The sequence below is a fragment of the Eptatretus burgeri genome, chromosome 2 (assembly GCF_056783735.1).
Source record: "Eptatretus burgeri isolate ZD-2024b chromosome 2, Ebu_testis_v1, whole genome shotgun sequence".
In the NCBI taxonomy this organism is placed as follows: Eukaryota; Metazoa; Chordata; class Myxini; order Myxiniformes; family Myxinidae; genus Eptatretus; species Eptatretus burgeri.
In genome coordinates, this window is record NC_140962.1 from 115,481,691 (window position 1) to 115,501,080 (window position 19,390).

The following is a 19,390-nucleotide window of genomic DNA, read 5'->3' on the forward strand; positions in this document are numbered from 1 at the left end:
ATCAAATGACACTGAAGACTCAAAAGACCCCAGGATCCAAAAGAACTACTGACATGGAAATCTACTCACCATGGAGTCTGGAACACTGACGGGTTCCTCCTGTGAAGCCCATTTTTATATACCAATTTCCCTAAACGCTGCCAATACGCCATTATACGGTAGCTGTAATTTAGAAACACATTCAGTAAATTCTGTGGTCGTCCGGAAGACGTCAATCAAATACGTCTGCATACGTCAATGTGCGTTGGAGATACGTTCCACATAGGTTCAAAGCATGTTACTCATAGGTTGGAAATAAGTTTCGGATATGCTAAGCATTACCTCGACGTGTTTCGACTTATGAGCAACTTACAAGTAGCGTGTGTCGACGATCGCATAACGTGCCTACAACTTATGGCCAGCGTATGCGGAACGTGTGAGTCATAAGCTGGCATACGTCGAAAAATTTTGAGCATGCTTAAAATTGGTCGACGTGCTCGGCGTACTACGACATATGCCAGCATGCTTCAGCATGCTCTTAACGTATACAAAACTTACCCATAACGTAGTCGACGTGTGCCAGCGTATTCGGCAAATTTTTCATACGTCGGCATACGCTGGCTAAAACATCAAGGTGTGGCAGGGCATGACGGTGATGTTGACACTTCGATGTCTAGTGCGGTTATGATTTGAATCGTCGAGCGGCAGCCTTTTAATAGGCTATGCCACGTGATCGTCGGCGATACGCTGCCACACGGTATACATGCGTTAGACTATCATTGGGAATACGTTGTGAACGCCGACAACACGCTAAGTATTCGTTGGTATAAGTTATCTATAAGTTATCGAAACGTTCTGTGTACGTTACTAATACATTATGCATACGTCCAACTCATTATGAATACGCCAAAAACTTTAAAAAAAACATCAATAGTTCAGCGTACGTCAGCGTTTTACATACATTTTGATACGTTGCCATATGCTGGCTAAAACGTCAAGGTGTGACAGCCGCTTTAGCGACAGGATGACAATGTGTGATTTGCTATGATTGGAATACATGTTGTATTTGTCAGACTACCATCAAATCAATTCTAGGTCAGTGGAGAGTGACTCAGCTGCTGTCTGTATGTCAGTGAGATGGGATACTGTAGAACACAATGTGGTAATTTGCAAAAAAGAGACAGGGTTTTTGAGAGCATTGGATGCAACAGACACAATGTAACTGGTATTTTCTGAGCAAAAAAATTGTGATATCCAAAAATCCTGATCTTACTGAGGCCTATACTATCATTGTTGTGAAAAATTAGATGAATACCAAATTCTACTTTGACCATCACTGTTAAACCTCCAATTTCTGTTTATGGGCTCGGAAACAATGACTGCAACAACTGAAAAAATTAGCAGACCACTTGCAATTTGTAAAAACTGCAATGTATCAGATAATGAAGCATCCAGGATTTGATTGTGGCAAATGGAGGCTCTACAACATAATAAATGGTTACACAGTAAACAAGCATTGCCAATGCAATAATGTAGTACACACACACACACACACACACACACACACACACACACATACACACATACACACACACACACACACACACACACACACACACACACACACCTTACCATTTTGTTATTCCATCCTCTGGAGAGGAATCTTGCATCACCTGAGAAAGTGTAGCAAGACCTATTGTTTCCTCTGTCGCTTGATAATATTCCTTCACAAAATGAATAATGCCTGTGTGTTTGTTGACTTCTGCCTGTTGCAGATGCAAAACAATTTTTGAGACATTACTTTCAACTTTAGTGACAAAAACTGAAAATACTCATGTAATTTAGCCACTGACAAGTAAACTGGACAGCTCATAACTGGAATTACAATCGTGCATTTAATTGAGAGAAATGCACTTCAGTAATCCTTCAAGGTCAATTCACTTTTGGTGGTAATCGTGATTTCCAATAAAATGGGTTAAGGTTGCAACTGATCTTTGCTCAAAGGGAGTTTAACGGGGTTCTAAAGAGAAGGGGAAACAACTTTAAATCGCTATATCAAGCGTCGTGTCATATAGTACATTTGACTATATTAGGAATGCCAGTACACAAAAGTACAGGGTTGGAAAAGAGAAATATGTAATTTTCCTTTGTGGAAAATTCGCGACAAAATTTTAAGCAGTGAAGCTGCTTCAATATTTGACTATTTCCATCCGTCCATCCGTCCGTCCGTCAGAAATGAAGAAAAAGAAGCTAACACGAAAATGGACCCTTTTGACCCTTTAGTCGAGTGAGAGTCTTTCAACCTTTGAAGACACTTGAAGACCCTTTAAGACCACCAAGACCCCAAAAGACCCCAAAGACCCAGATGACCCAAACGTCCTTGAGGACCCAAAAGACGCAGAAGACCCAAAACTCCATGAGGACCCATAAGACCCAGCTGACACAAAAGTTCCTGAGGACCAAGAAGACACAAAAGACCAAAAAGTCCCCAAGGACTCAAAAGACACAAAATATCCCGAGGGCCCAAAAGACCCTGAGGAATCAAATGACACTGAAGACTCAAAAGACCCCAGGACCCAAAAGAACCAAAAGTTCCCAAGGGCCCCAAAGACCCAAAATACCCAAAAGTCCCAGGTTTTAAATGCGTGCCATGTTAAGGTGTATCGGGCAGCTTAATAGGTTAAGGTGTATCCATGGCATGGCATTCTATTTACAAAATAAATAACAAAAATAATGAAAAAAATTGTAATAAACTAAAAATTTATGAATACAAATAATATTAAGAACAATAATAATAGTATTATCATTTAGCAAGAATAATAACGAAGGCATAATTTCTGCCCTGACCCAAGCACATCTGGGCTTGGTGAAAGAAAAGCTAATGCTTAAGCCGTACAGCAGGCAGGTATGCAACAAGGCCTTGAAGACCAATGAAACTTTAGTCCATTGGACCAATGGGCCCACTCGTAATTCTAAAGGGTTCTAAAAGGTAATTCAAGTGTGTTGTAAAGGGTAATTATAAAGGGTAATTCTAAAGGGTAGTTCCAAAGGGTAACTCTAAAGGGTAGTTCTAAAGGGTAATTTTAAAGGGTGATTTTAAAGGGTAATTCCAAACGATTTTAAAGGGTAATTCTAAAGGGTTCCAAAGAGTAATTTTAAAGGGTAATTGTAAACGGTTTTTAAGGGTAATTTTAAATGGGTCTAAAGGGTGATTCTAAAGGGGGACTAAAGGGTGATTCTAAAGGGGACTAAAGGGTAATTCTAATGGGTTTCTTTGGTTTCTAGGCCTTGTGTATTTCATATTAAAAATGCCAAACTGAACTGCTTCCTTCGGATATGGTGCGATGTTTTTTTAGATCCTTGTGGAGGATCTCCAAGTCTTACTTACGTTGTTGTTCTTGTGGACTTTTTTGTTTCACAGCTTACAGTTTTCATCGAAACTTCCTGAAACTTGGTGTATATATGTAAAAAAAAATACCCTGCGTAGACAGTAACGATCTCCGATTTTGAAAATTCCTCCAAGAAAAAAAAGTTATGACGTCAAAATATCTCCGCTAATGGGAATCGCCTAAAAAATTATCTCCGAAACTAGGCAAGCTTTTTGAATTCTGTTTGTGGGAATCGAACAGGGCATTAGCAGAGATGAATTACTGCATCTATTGTCCACAGCCTGATGGAGTTCTGCTTTCCCATCTGCTCCTGCTTCTCACCTTTCTCAGCTTCGCGCTGTGGAGGCCAAGGCAAGGTTAGCGGTTAAAGTGGCTGGCTTAAGATATTAGGGTCTTGAGTTTATGCCTGGTATTGGCTTACATCACTATGACATCATATCAATTTTTATGACGTCATTCCTATTTTTCCCCATTTTTAGATCCTCGTGGAGGATCCCTAAGTCTAACTCACATTGTTGTTCTTGTGGACTATTTTGTTTCACACCCTACAGTTTTCATCGAAACTTCCTGAAACTTGGCGTATATATGTAAAAATACCCTGCGCAGACAGTAACCAACTCCAATTTTGAAAATTCCTCCCAGAAAAAAATGTTATGACGTCAAAATATCTCCGCTCATGGAAATTGCCTAAAAAATTATCTCCAAAACTAGGCAAGCTTTTTGAATTCTGTTTGCGGGAATTGAACAGGACATTAGCAGAGATGAATTACTGCATCTATTGTCCACAGCCTGATGGAGTTCTGCTTTCCCATCTGCTCCTGCTTCTCACCTTTCTCAGCTTCGCGCTGTGGAGGCCAAGGCAAGGTTAGCGGTTAAAGTGGCTGGCTTAAGATATTAGGGTCTTGAGTTTATGCCTTGTATTGGCTTACATCACTATGACATCATATCAATTTTTATGATGTCATTCCTATTTTTTGCCATTTCTAGATCCTCGTGGAGGATCTCTAGGTCTTACTCACGTTGTTGTTCTTATGGAATTTTTTGTTTCACAGCCTACAGTTTTCATCGAAACTTCCTGAAACTTGGCATATATATGTAAAAAATACCCTGCGCAGACAGTAACGATCTCCGATGCAGTGTATTTCCTGACTTTTGGCAAAAGTGTTATAAGGTGTATTGCTCAAATGATGCAGAAGTGTGATGTGAGGATTTGTGCACACAGGAGAGGCACTGTCACTCCTCAGTTTACATCTGGATATCGTAAAAATACAAGCTTCACAAAGGTTCCTCCTTCCCCCTCCCCCTTCCACCTTCTCCAATCTTCAACTGCCCTGTGCCCCTCTCTTATTACTCCCCACTGTACCTCAACTCAGCACCACAGAGCCTTTGCTCCTCCTCATCCGGCCCACTCCACTAGCTCTTCTGCAATCCCCCACACTCTTTCAACAACTCTCGTTTCCCCCCCTCCACCCTCCTCCCTTCTCCTTCACCCCCCCCTCTCCCCTCCCTTCCGCTGCATCCAAAGCCTCCTCCTTCCCTCTTCATTAACGGTGTAGACCTCAAATATCCAGGGTCTTTGCTAAAACCTGACAGATCTTTCCATGCAAGATGCCACTGACAAACCAGACATAATCTGCCTAACAGAAACTTTACTCTCTCAAGATGTCTCTGACTCCCCAGTATATCTCCCTGGTTACTCCCTCCTCCGATATGACAGACCTGGGCCTCGTCTTGGTGGAGAAGTTGCTCTCTTCATCAAAGACTCAATTCCTCACTCTCCATGAACTGCCCTCACTCCCCCACACCCCCAGGAATACCTCTGGCTACGGCTTCCCCTCCAGTCCCACCTCATATTTAAATGTGTGCTGTACCGTCCACCAAACAGTGATGACTCCATTTCCACCTCACTATCCAAAAACATGGACTAACTTCCATTCTCTCATCCAAACTCTCTCTTCCTCACATGTGGTGACTTCAATTGTCATCATGCCAGTTGGCTGGATGTGGGTACCTCTCTCACCTGCCATGGCACTTCAGAAAAAGACTTCTGCAACTCATTGGGACTGACTCAATCGGTCAATTTCCCACCCCAGATCTCAACCAATGGTACTCCATCTCTTCTGGATCTGATTTTGACAAATTTCCCTGAAAATATCTGCTGTTCTTCCTCCACGCCAATCGGTTCTTCTGACCACGTGCTTGTCAAAGTAAACATCTTTCTGCTGTTATTAGAAAACCACCTCAGTGCCGCCGAATCTGACATTTCACTTAGGCTGATTGGCAGCGTCTCCAAGCAGCCATCAAACTTCTACACTGGTCTCCCATCGCTACCTTCTCCAACATCACCTTGTCCTGGGAATTATTTCAAAGAAGCTTGCTCTCTCTCATGCACAGATTTATCCCCTCTCGTCTTTAGTTGTCCAACCCTTCCTCCCAGCCATGGATCACTGAAGCTTGTGGTGAGGCAGTTGTCCTGAAACAACGCCTTTGCTTCATGGAAAGCAAACCCAACTGAGGGTAATCTCAGTTCCTTCCATAAAGCTCAGAACAAGTGTGTGTCTACCCTCAGGAGAGCCAGAAAACATCTTTGTTAGCTCAAGTCTGAACTCTCAAACCTCTCTCCCTCCTCCAAATGCTGGTGGCATCTAATCAAATATGTTTCTGGTGTATGCTCCCCCTCCATCCCCTCCCTTCCCTCAAATAGCCGCACTGCTGATACCGCACGTGAAAAGGCTGGATGCCTAAACTCAGTGTTTGCATCTAAGTATTGTGTCTGAAACCCATCGCTCTCTGTACCCACCTTATCCAGTCGCACCCAACTGTCCCTGCACTCTGTGTCCTTTTCTTCTGACAAGGTGGAGAGCTTGCTGTCAAACCTCGACTCAGATTCTGCAACCGGTCCAGACGGCATGAGCCCACGTGTCCTAAAAACCTGCTCCTCTGCTCTTGCTCACCCTCTCTCTGTTCTATTCACCCTCTCATTTGCTCAAGGTCATCTGCCATCTGCTTGAAAATCAGCAAACATTACTGCCCTGCATAAAAAACATGCAAAAATAGATCCCTGCAACTGCAGACCAATCAGCCTTCTCCCAATCATCAACAGGGTTATGGAATTCATAATTGCTTCAGACATTAAATCCTTCCTCTTCTCCAATGGCTTGATTTCCCATCATCAATTTGGTTTCAGGCCAGATCACTCTACCCTGGATATACTGCTTCCACTCTCCCAACAATAGATGGAGGTACTCAATGCCAGACATGCAATCAGAGCCATGTGCCTAAACATATTGCTGCTTTTGACAAGGTCTGGCACCCTGCCCTGCTCACCAAACTATCTTCCTGTGGTGTCCAAGGCCATCTCAGCTCATGGCTCGCAGACTTCCTCTCCTGTCGCAGCCAACATGTGGCCCTAAAGGAAGTTCTCTCATTCTCTTCCTGTCCAGGCTGAAGTTCCTCAAGGCAACGTTCTGGGACCTGTCCTTTTTCTGGTTTTCATCAACGATCTCTCCGACTCTCTGGAAAATCCTCTTTATCTCTTTGCTGATGACTCCACCCTCTGTCGTACCATCTGCCATCCCTCAGACCGGCAAGCCGCAGCTTCTTCGCTCTCTGCAGATCTGGGTAAAATCACAAACTGGTCCAACACGTGGAACATGTCTTTCAATCCTGACAAATCTGACACTCTCACGATGTCTCTCCGAAAGGACCTTCGAGAAAACCCCTCATCTACTTTCTCAACAGTCCTCTGGAAGAAGTCATTTCATTCAAGCTTCTCAGTCTCACTATCTGCCATGATCTTTTCTGGAAAAGCCACATTTCCACGCTGGCCTCCAAAGCCAGTCGCCGAATAGGAATCCTCCATCGTGCAAAGTCCTTCCTTGGCCCACCTGAGCGCTCCTGACCACGTACAAAGCTTTCGTCTACAGCCTGATGGAGTTATGCTTTCCCATCTGCTCCTGCTTCTCACCTTTCCCAGCTTCACGCTGTGGAGGCCAAGGCAAGGTTAGCGGTTAAAGTGGCTGGCTTAAGATATTAGGTCTTGAGTTTATGCCTGGTGTTGGCTTAATGGTAAGGCCTAAGTCACATTTGCCACGGCGGCCGTGGGGTCTTCAAAATCTACGGCCACTAGCAATTATACGGCGGCCACAGTATTTCCACGGTCACACAATGTAGCAGTCACATATGTTTTTATTTTTCGGGGAGCCGCACGGCGTATTTAGGCCTGTCACATTTGCCACGGCGGCCATGGGGTCTTCAAAATCTACGGCCACTAGCAATTACACGGCGGCCGCAGTATTTCCTCGGTCACACAATGTAGCAGTCACATATGTTTTTATTTTTCGGGTAGCCGCACGGCATATTTATAAATTGTTGAGACCGAAAACGTGGGGGTGCCGTACGGTCTTTGATTTGATGTCGCACATTGACCTTAGGGCATTCTTGCGGCGGCCATATAATTTTCAAGGCAGACGCAAGGTGCCCGCAAGGCGACCGCAGGGGGGCCCTCAGGCGAACGTGCGGCCAGACAGATGGTAACGAGTGGGTTTTTTTTTTTTACCAGTTTTTTTGTTTCGGCTTGTCGAATTGCTATGGCGAACGTAGAAATGAAAAAAGTTATAACTCCGCGTTATAATTCCACGGTGACCTTACGACCTGTAAAATATAGCCAAACGGCGTAGGGCCACCCTGAGGCCACCGCAGAAACTCTGCAGCAGCCGCATGTTTCTGTCAATTCAGAGGGCGTACGGCCGCCATATCCTCGCCGCAGAGCAAATGTGACTTAGGCCTTCAGTCTTAGAAATTGTGGAGACCGAAAACGTGGGGTTGCCGTACGGTCTTTGATTTGATGTCGCACGGTGACCTTAAGGGGGCCCTGCGGTGGCCATAGAATTTTCAAGGCAGATGCAAGGTAGCCCTCAAGGTGCCTGCAAGGGGACCGAGGGGGGCCCTAAGGCGAACGTGCGGCCGGACGGACGGTAACGAGTGGGTTAATTATTATTATTATTTTTTTTTTTTACCAGTTTTTTTGTTTCGGATTGTCGAATTGCTACGGCGAACGTAGAAATGAAAAAAGTTATAACTCCGAGTTATAATTCCACGGCGACCTTACGGCCTGTAAAAGATAGCCAAACGGCATAGGGCCACCCTGAGGCCACCGCAGAAACTCTGCGGCCGCCGCACGTTTCTGTCAATTCAGAGGGCGTACGGCTGCCGTATCCTCGCCGTAGAGCAAATGTGACTTAGGCCTTAGGTGGTGGGCTTGGGATCCAAGGATCCCTCGTTCAAATCCTGCTCATTTATTGAATTAATACCAGGTGGGGTTGACTCTACGTGTCATCCTTCTGAGGTCGGCAAAATGAGTGCCAGCTTGCTGGTATCCTGTGTCAGAGTGGCGACCTGTCCAGGATTGTGCTCAATAGCCAAGGAGACAGCTGAGGCAGTACCAATGCTCTGTACAGAATATAGTCTCAATTGCTGCAAGGAATGGTCTTAAGTTTGAGCCCCAGTCGGCCGTTGGAGTAACACCAGATGGGATTGACTCAGTCTGTCTTCCTTCCGAGGTCGGCGAAATGAGTACCAGTGTACAGGTAATGGAGGGCACTGCATCAGTGGCACAGTCACACCCACAGAAAATGATACAACAAGCAGCCACAGGCTGCAAACGATAGCTCGTTCGCTAGTACACTGACGGATCAGAATGCAGCAGGGCAAAAGGAACAGGAGAGAGAGAGAGAGAGAGAGAGAGAGAGAGAGAGAGAGAGAGAGAGAGAGAGAGAGAGAGAGAGAGAGAGAGAGAGAGAGAGAGAGAGAGAGAGAGAGAGAGAGGTTGGAGAACACAAATAGCAGAGGTGAAGGCCAAGATGGAGGCAGACAACCAATGGGTGTGGGGAGGAATGGGGGGCAGGAGAGGGTGCATGGGGTTGACAAGATGGAGACAAAAGGAAACTCTCAGGAAGGAAAACTGATCATTTGGAAGGCGAAGGGATTGGGATAGGATGGGGGTGGATGGGTTAATGAGGGTAAAAAAAGATCATGGGTTTGGATTGGGGACTATCTTAGACAGTAGTGGGTTTATGTGAATTTAAAGTGAATTGTAGGATAATTTACATGAGTTTTATTTGTTTTAGGAGGAATAGGAAAAAATGATATTTTCCCTCCACTGCTGAGATGTTCATGTAAACATATTACTGATGAACAATCCTGACCTGCATCAGCGAAATAAAATGGTACACAGTGTTCTTCATAAACTCTTCCAGGTAGCCACTGTTCATCAACAGATGTATTTCCTGTTGGGATTCTGCATTGCGATTGTCACAAATGACCGACAACTTCTCCTTTAATTCCTGAGAATCATACAACATACATAATTTCCTGATTGAATTCATGCAATGGGGCAGTATTCAAACAAGTTGTACAATACAGCAACGATGCTCACATCAACTTTTTGATGCAGTTCCACCTTGGTCATTTCATCTTCAAGTAACTTGTCAGTAAAGCTGTTGTAAAAAATTTTCCAAGACAGAAAACACTCATTTCTGTTGCTCAGCCTGGTCAAAAAGTGTTTAAAACTCCTCCTGCAAGAATGTTTCAAAATTAATAAACATGTAAATGATTCATCAATGAATAACATTTGCCTTCAGTTAAAGTAAAAGGTTTACAGAACCATGTAAGGCAGTGTGATTGCTTGTATTTGTTTTCTCCCTTTCTCCCACTTCTCTTATAATATTCCCAATAGATATTCCCAAATGCCCTTTCAAAACGACATACTCTTACTGCAAATATCGTTCACCCACTCATCATTATATTTACCCAACAGAAACAACCAAATCCATTCGATTCCAATGTAAAAATAAATCACAAGACAAGTTGTAAAACAAAAACACACGCACACGCACACGCACATGCACACGCGCACACACACACACACACACACACACACACACACACACACACACACACACACACACACACACACACACACACACACACACACACACACACACACACACACACACACACACACACACACACACATTATGTCCTGGTAAGTACTTACAAAAGCTATTATATTTCAAGTTATAACCTTAACTTATAAGCAATTTACTGATTTCCCAACTGCTCGGATCATCAGCTGGGCACCGTTTTTCATCGAGGTTTCGATAGTTTCAGCCCAGAACCTCTCCAAACGGCAGATCCACAACCCCGGTCGCAGGTCAACATCAGAAGATGACTCAATATCAAAGGACCCACAACCTCAAAGTTGTGTCCAGACAGTCAGTCAACACAGGAATGCAATATCCATATTTAAACTGATTTAATTATCACTTTTATTTGAAGTATTATGACATATGAATAACTTTAATCATACACCACTTTATATGATGATATTGTTGTGGTTGACGAAATTCACAAACCACCATTCAGGTCCCTTAGGTGAGATATCTCGGTAAGTATATGTGTAGTTAGGCCCAAACCCGTTGTCTAGAGGGAATAAATGTCATTCATGCGGGCTGCGACTCTTCAGGATAGCCGTTTTTCTTTTACTATCTTTATTTTGGACCAGCCGCCATTACTACCACCACCAATCACGTCTCAACAGCCATCACAACAACAACCACCAACCACAACGCCGCTTCACAACAACAACCACCAACCACAACTCCGCTTCACAACAACCACCAACCACAACGCCGCTTCACAACAACCACCAACCACAACGCCGCTTCACAACAACAACCACCAACCACAATGCCGCTTCACAACAACAACCACCAACCACAACGCCGCTTCACCACAACCGCCACGACCTTTACCGTCACAACTCGCCACCGTCGCATCGCCACCATTCTCGCGCCACTTGTGGGCGCCGATACTGGACTCGTGTAGGGCGCGCACCGAGCAGCGTGTTCAAAAACATCACGGACTTTCCACAGAAAACGGATCAAAAACGACTCACGCCCACTTTTGTTCCGTCCAATCGGTGAGCGAGGGGCGATTTGGCCCCGCCTCCAGGGCGTTGGAGGGCGGTCGCTATATGCAAATTCATGGATCAAAAAGCATTCACGCCCACTTTTCCTCGGGCCAATGGGGAGCCAGTTAGAGAGGTGAAGGGTCGGAGGCAGAGGGTCAAGGGTGAAAGAGCGAAGCCACGGGGCTTATATAAACGGCTGCGTTCGTCAGTCAGTCAGTTCAGTTGGAAGTTGAGAGTTGGAGTGTGCGGAGTTCAAGAGAGTCGTCGGTGGAGCTGGAAAGAAGTGGTACTAGTCAGAGTGAAGAGGACAGAGCTGTGGAGAGGTGACGGCGGCGAAGGCGGACGAGGGGGTGCTCGCGTCGGTGCCGGGAGCTGCACAGGGAGAGGCCAGCAACGCGACCGAGGTGGAGGAGGAGACGCTCGCCGGGGGACCCGAGACAGGGTGATATCCTCCTTCCCCCGAGCATCAGCAACCCCCTCCTGTTTCCCCCCGCGCTGAGATAGTGCGACAAAGGGGGCCCCCTTCCCACCCCCTACCAGACACTGTCCGCGAGGCCCGCGGAGTTGAGGCACCACCGCCGCTCCGCGTCTCATCATCAGACGGGTAGGCCCGACACGGTCTCGGCCCCAGGCCCGCCTACCCCCCTCATCCTGGAGGATGGTTCTCTTTTCTTTTGCTTTGGGAATATGTGTTGTCGGCGCCGTCTGTGAAGTAAAATTGTATAAGTGTTGCCGTGTGCTCGGTAGTCGGATAGATCTGCATTGTTGCATTTGCTTTTTGTGTAATATTGCATTGTCTTCTTCTTTTACATGTGCTTTTGGTGGAATTGTATATGTGTGCTTTCCGTTCATCGCGAAATAAATGTGCTTATTGTTGAACTGTTTTCCCGCTTCGCTTCGTCTTTTCCTCTATTGAATCTCCATCTTGCTTCACGTAAAGGGTTGGTCATGGGCTAAAATGCCCGATAATTAATTGAACCGTCGAGGCCGACGAATAACACCGCTCGGTTATCCCGATAGTACGGAACGGGTCGCTTAAAGTGGCCCGTGTCCGAAGTCGACCTGCGGCGAGGTGCGATCGCCCGGTCTACCCTCCGTGTGGGTACTTAGGTAGGTCGAATTTGGCGAGCAACCCTATCCCACGCGGGGGCCGATTGGCACGATCGCGGTGAGACCGAAAGGTCCACCCGTGACTAGTTTCCGGCGTTAGTCCGAGAGGGTCACGACTGGATTGTCCGTCCGGTGGGCGACGTGCCGCGATTCGAGTTACGTGGCCGTCCGCACGCCGGCGGGCGCGAATCCGCAACACTGGTGTCAGGTCGTGCGATATAAACCCATCGCCTTCCTCGCGGCACTGGTATCGGAGAACGGGAAAACGGGCTCTCCTGTCTCCAATTAAATTCACGGGTATCGGTCCAGGGGTGAGAGAAGCGACCCCCGATTCCCTCCAAATTACGAGCGAGCTAAATTAACCCTTTAAGAGAAGCAAGATGGCGTCTCAAGGCGAGCGAGAGCCGGGCGTATTAGAAATGGATGTATCATGTGTAGAATCCATGGCTCAGGATGAAATCCCCGTGCAGGAAATGTTGATTGTACAGGAAAACGAACTCGCCCAACTGAACCCAGAGCCCGAAATAGGTGCGGCAGCGGCCGCGGTGTATGACACCTCCCCTCCCCCTCTCCACCAAAACCCCCCGACCCTTGCCGAAACGGCTCACCCAAGCGCACCCGACATGGCCCAGCTATGCGCCATGCTGGCGGCAATGACAAACGAAGTGAAAAACGAAATAAAAGGAATGAACGAAAGGATGGATGCGAATACACAACAAATAAACGAAAAGATGGATACAAACACAAATGAAATGAGAAACGGAATGAACAAGCAAATGGACGAAGTGAAAACGACGATGGATGCGAATACACAGCAAATGAGGGAAGAAATGAAAGAGCTCCGGGGTGAGACGCAGAACACGGGCCGATGCCTGCAGGCGGGCATGAAGGCCGTTAGCAGGGAGCTTAAAATGGCGACTCCACGTGTAGGAGCGAACGAACTGGAAGGGGGTGCAGCGGCTGTCGGGCCCGCGGTGGAGGCGGGTGAAAAAATGATTCGGGGGGCGTGTTGGGCCAGGGTCGTGACGGCAGCCGGGAAGGGAACGATAGAGGGAAGACTGCACGATGAAGACGGGGTAAGTGACGCACACACACACACACACACACACACACACAGGTAGTGGAGGATAATGGGGGTGAGCTGGTGGACTGGGTGGGGACCCAGTGCGAGCAGCTGGATGGCCTCCTCCAGGAACGAGGGGAGGGAGTATGCCCCCTTGAGGCGAGTCACGATCAGGTGGGTTCGGTCGTGTTTTGCGAGGTTGAGGGGACGAGTGCTGTGGACGGGTACGGCGGAGAGCTTGGGGGGTATAGAGGTCCCGGAGACCCTTGTGGGGACACGAATCCCCAGTGTAGTTGTCCCTGTGTGTGTGGTGCAAGGTGTGAGTGCGTCCCCGTGTGTGGAAGCGACCCCGTGTGTGAGTGGTGTGGTGGCGATGGTGCCGGAGTACGTGCTTCCCAGCACGCCGTGTGTGGATGAGGCACCGTGTGTGGAAGAGGCCGTGTGTGTGGATGAAACGGCCAGTGTGGATGAGGCACCGCGGTTGAGTGCCCCCGCGTGTGTGAGTGAGGCACCGCGAGTGAATGGAGCACCACGTGTGAGTGGTATGGTTTATGCAAGGGAGACCGTGTGTGTGAGAGAGCGGTATGTGAGGGAGATGTCGGTTGGCATGCGGGAGCACGCAGCCGCGTCTCCCGGTGTGAATTTAATGGTGTGGAGTGTGAGCGTCGTAACACGCGGGAGTGCGTGTGTCGAATGGCGACGACGACGGCGACAGAAGAAAGAAAGCCGAGTAGCGGCTGTAGTTGTTTCGGGGACCGTGCCGATGGATGCGAATTATGATTATGCTCACCCAGCAGTGAGCACGAAGTCCGTGCTGTGCAACGCACGAGGCCCACACGTGCTCGCTTGCGAGAGTGAAGTCCCGGTCCGGAAACGCCAGCGGTGGATTTGCCGATCCCGCGGACGGACAAAGCTTCGGCAGGATTATGGATTTGGACCGGACGGGTTCTCCACGCGGGCGTGTGTGTTAAGCTCCAACGGGCAAAGCACATGTGTTCGCGTGGGGAACCCCTCGAGACGTGGGGCTTGTTTTTTTTATGCGCACGGTGACGCCATGGCTACACGTGGGGTTGGAATCCGGCAGGAGGGGTATCCCTGCCGGATAGTACCGTCCAAGGAGGGACGAGGAACACGTGCAGCTGCATGACGTCACGGGCAGGTGCAAAGTGCGCGAGCTCTGAGTTGCCGCGCTGGTGCTGCGCAGGTAAAGAAAAAAAAAAGAGCAAGCCTCACTTTCGGGAGAACAGGATTCCTGGGCAAGGGGTGGAAGACCCCCTTGACCCAGGGCACAGGATGGAAACTAGTTGGGGGGAAGGGTTAGCTTAGTTAGACCGACTTCATGGGGCAGGGGTAAGTCCTCATGGAGTCCGTGGAATGGATTAGTTAGAGGGATTGTAGCCAGATTTAGGTTGGGAAATAAAATGATTTATTTGAAGACAGTGACAGACTTGTGAATGTGTAGAGGGGACGTAGTTTAGCTACGTAGTGTTAAAAGGAACGTGCTGTAGTTTAAGGGACGACGTGGGAGCACGAGTTAGTTCGGAGGATGGCAGAGTTCAGCGGTGTGTGTGTTGAAGAGTTGTGAGGTGAGTACATGATGAGTGAGTGAGGCCAGCGGGTCTGTGTGAATGGAGCGAATGGGGAATGCATGGTGCGATGAGTGATTGGGGGGGAGGAGTGACTCCCGCCCAAGGGACCCCCGGGGTCAGTGTAGAGTGAGTTAGGGGGTTAGTTAAATTGAAAAATGGAGGTCGTTTTGTTGTTGGTGGGGAAGTAGGCTCGAAACCCGTTTGGAGGGGTGCAGGAGCCCTGTTGACGGGCTTGGGAGCGTGGCTGCGAAAGGTGAGTATCGCTGAGTGGCTACCCCGGGCACCAGGCTAGTCGGCCGTGGTAGGCCAAGGGCCCATGGGGGGGCCGGGATAGCGTAGTGGGCACGGGTGCGCCTGCTTGGTGCGGGGGCCCGGGGCGCCATTAGCCGCGTGGGCAGTGTTGTGGGCACGGGTGACCCGCGGAAAGGGGCCTGGGAAGCCAGCCTGCCACGTGTGCGTTTCAGGGGAGGTGCCATGGGGGGAACTCCCCGGTGTTAGGGAGCTGGTAGGCTCGGAGGCAGTGTAGTGCCCGGGGGTGCCATCGTCGGAGAATCGGCAGAGGGTCGTGCCTGCCAAAGGGAGCCACGTGTCCCAGCCATGAGACCGTGTGAGGGCACGGAGAGAAAATTGGGGGGCGAGGCCCGAAATTGTGAGGACACCAACACAGGCGACGGGAATCTGGGTTGTTAGAACCAATAGTTTAAGCGAGAGGCGCTTGTTGAAAGCCCCGGGGTAGTTTAACAGTTAAATGGTTAGGGTAGATTAGGAAGTGTACCCCTCCGCACCATCCATCCCCTCGCTCTCGTTGTGGGCCGCTGGACCCACTTTGTGTTATAGATCGCTGAACTCTGGGGAGGCCATCCTGAGGCTTCGTTGGGCCTCGACACAGGACGTTAGCTCTCCCTTATTCCCCTCCGGGAAGGGAACGTAGGGGTGGGGAGTAGGCTAGGTGACAGGATAGGTTAGCCGAACAAGGACAGTAAAGGGGGTTAGGGGACAATTTATAGTGGGGAAGTAAAAATAAAAACAACAAAAAAATAAGTTGGGGCTAAATTGGGGTTTGACAAATTAAGGGAGTGGGTATGTACAGTGACAGGCAAAGGCGATAGGTGGGAGGGAGACAGGTAGGTAGGTCCGAGCCCGCCTTCTGAGTGGCCAGCACCACCGCACTCCCTCCACCAACCTCCACTGAACGGCAAAGGCTGGCCAGCTTTATCTGCTGGCTGCGTTGCTGCAAGGCAAAGGCCGGCCCACTTCATCGGCAGCTGGTTGTTTTGCTGCAAGGCCTGTGCCGGCCGGATCGTCTGCAGCTGTGGTACTTCAAGGCCTGTGCCGGCCCACTTCATCTGCCGGCTGGCTGTTTTTCTTCAAGGCCTGTGCCAGCCAGTTCATCTGCCGGCTGTGTTTGCCTGCAGCGGCCTTCTTCTGCGGGCTGTGTTTGCCTGCTGCCTTTGCCATGCCATGCCCACTGCCCCTGTTCACCAGCCCCGTTCAATTTTTGCTTTGCCCCCCCCCCCTGTTCATTGCCATGTGCGCCAGGATCGGAAAGCAACAGTTTGCAAGCTGCGAGAACTGCCCTGTTGGCAGCTACAACACGGGCCTGCAGTGGCGGCCCGTGCACCGTGTTTGCGTGCATCCATTCATCCATCCATTCGTTGTGTTCATTGCGTGTGCCACTTGAGCTGGCACGGAGACTGTGTTTGTGCAGCCCATGCACCGTTGTGGTTCACTGCGTTCAGTTCAAAAGGGAAGGCCTTGGACTGCGTGTGAGCAGCCGGCCACGTTCCCTGTCACCTGCATTGTGCCACTTGAGCTGGCACGGAGACTGTGTTTGTGCAGCCCATGCACCGTTGTGGTTCACTGCGTTCAGTTCAAAAGGGAAGGCCTTGGACTGCGTGTGAGCAGCCGGCCACGTTCCCTGTCACCTGCATTGTTTGAGTCAGAGACTGCATGCGAGCAGCCTGGCTCCCTGCTAACTGCTTTCTTTTTGCAGAGTTCATTGATCCTGGGCCATGGTTTAGTGTAAAATTTGTAAGTTAAGGTTAAGATGTACTGTACATATGAGTGCGCCCCCGGCATGTCTGTCCTAGCGCCGGCAATTTTATTTAAGTCGTCCGTGTGAGTGAGTTTGTTTAGGTAGTTACTCAGCCCTTAGGTTATTTATTTTGGGGACACGAATACCATGAATGTCGCACTCAGGGATCCGTAGGTAAAATGTACTAGGGGAAAACTACACATGATGGCACACGAGAATTTGACGACTCGGGACGAGTCTGTAAAAAGGGGAGGGGGTAGTGTTGTGGTTGACGAAATTCACAAACCACCATTCAGGTCCCTTAGGTGAGATATCTCGGTAAGTATATGTGTAGTTAGGCCCAAACCCGTTGTCTAGAGGGAATAAATGTCATTCATGCGGGCTGCGACTCTTCAGGATAGCCGTTTTTCTTTTACTATCTTTATTTTGGACCAGCCGCCATTACTACCACCACCAACCACGTCTCAACAGCCATCACAACAACAACCACCAACCACAACGCCGCTTCACAACAACAACCACCAACCACAACGCCGCTTCACAACAACAACCACCAACCACAACGCCGCTTCACAACAACCACCAACCACAACGCCGCTTCACAACAACAACCACCAACCACAACGCCGCTTCACAACAACCACCAACCACAACGCCGCTTCACCACAACCGCCACGACCTTTACCGTCACAACTCTCCACCGTCGCATCGCCACCATTCTCGCGCCACTTGTGGGCGCCGATACTGGACTCGTGTAGGGCGCGCACCGAGCAGCGTGTTCAAAAACATCACGGACTTTCCACAGAAAACGGATCAAAAACGACACACGCCCACTTTTGTGCCGTCCAATCGGTGAGCGAGGGGCGATTTGGCCCCGCCTCCAGGGCGTTGGAGGGCGGTCGCTATATGCAAATTCATGGATCAAAAAGCATTCACGCCCACTTTTCCTCGGGCCAATGGGGAGCCAGTTGGAGAGGTGAAGGGTCGGAGGCAGAGGGTCAAGGGTGAAAGAGCGAAGCCACGGGGCTTATATAAACGGCTGCGTTCGTCAGTCAGTCAGTTCAGTTGGAAGTTGAGAGTTGGAGTGTGCGGAGTTCAAGAGAGTCGTCGGTGGAGCTGGAAAGAAGTGGTACTAGTCAGAGTGAAGAGGACGGAGCTGTGGAGAGGTGACGGCGGCGAAGGCGGACGAGGGGGTGCTCGCGTCGGTGCCGGGAGCTGCACAGGGAGAGGCCAGCAACGCGACCGAGGTGGAGGAGGAGACGCTCGCCGCGGGACCCGAGACAGGGTGATATCCTCCTTCCCCCAAGCATCAGCAACCCCCTCCTGTTTCCCCCCGCGCTGAGATAGTGCGACAAAGGGGGCCCCCTTCCCACCCCCTACCAGACACTGTCCGCGAGGCCCGCGGAGTTGAGGCACCACCGCCGCTCCGCGTGTCATCATCAGACGGGTAGGCCCGACACGGTCTCGGCCCCAGGCCCGCCTACCCCCCTCATCCTGGAGGGTGGTTCTCTTTTCTTTTGCTTTGGGAATATGTGTTGTCGGCGCCGTCTGTGAAGTAAAATTGTATAAGTGTTGCCGTGTGCTCGGTAGTTGGATAGATCTGCATTGTTGCATTTGCTTTTTGTGTAATATTGCATTGTCTTCTTCTTTTACATGTGCTTTTGGTGGAATTGTATATGTGTGCTTTCCGTTCATCGCGAAATAAATGTGCTTATTGTTGAACTGTTTTCCCGCTTCGCTTCGTCTTTTCCTCTATTGAATCTCCATCTTGCTTCACGTAAAGGGTTGGTCGTGGGCTAAAACGCCCGATAATTAATCGAACCGTCGAGGCCGACGAATAACACCGCTCGGTTATCCCGATAGTACGGAACGGGTCGCTTAAAGTGGCCCGTGTCCGAAGTCGACCTGCGGCGAGGTGCGATCACCCGGTCTACCCTCCGTGTGGGTACTTAGGTAGGTCGAATTTGGCGAGCAACCCTATCCCACGCGGGGGCCGATTGGCACGATCGCGGTGAGACCGAAAGGTCCACCCGTGACTAGTTCCCGGCGTTAGTCCGAGAGGGTCACGACTGGATTGTCCGTCCGGTGGGCGACGTGCCGCGATTCGAGTTACGTGGCCGTCCGCACGCCGGCGGGCGCGAATCCGCAACAATATATTAAGCGATAAGCACTTTACCTTGTGGACATGTCCATTTCACCGCACCTCCATCTAATCATAAACCCAAACTGTCATTCAAGTTTTCAAACTGTCAT

General features: G+C 49.3%; 1 protein-coding gene across 12 annotated transcripts in view; it reads right to left on the reverse strand.

Annotated features, from left to right (window-relative positions):
* The window catches only part of LOC147032885 (sperm flagella and cilia-associated protein 2-like), a 204,223-nt gene that overhangs the window by 68,364 nt on the left and 116,469 nt on the right, over positions 1–19,390 (reverse strand). For all 12 annotated transcript variants that reach the window (XR_015055389.1, XR_015055390.1, XR_015055392.1 and 9 more), the window contains exons 16-18: positions 9,805–9,943; positions 9,575–9,712; positions 1,612–1,745 (exon numbers count right to left, since the gene is read on the reverse strand). Coding sequence is in view for 7 of the 12 variants with exons in the window: in XM_085870859.1 (XP_085726985.1) it covers positions 1,612–1,745; positions 9,575–9,712; positions 9,805–9,943 (411 nt within the window). In the remaining 5 variants the exon portion in view is untranslated. The remainder of the gene's footprint in view (positions 1–1,611; positions 1,746–9,574; positions 9,713–9,804; positions 9,944–19,390) is intronic.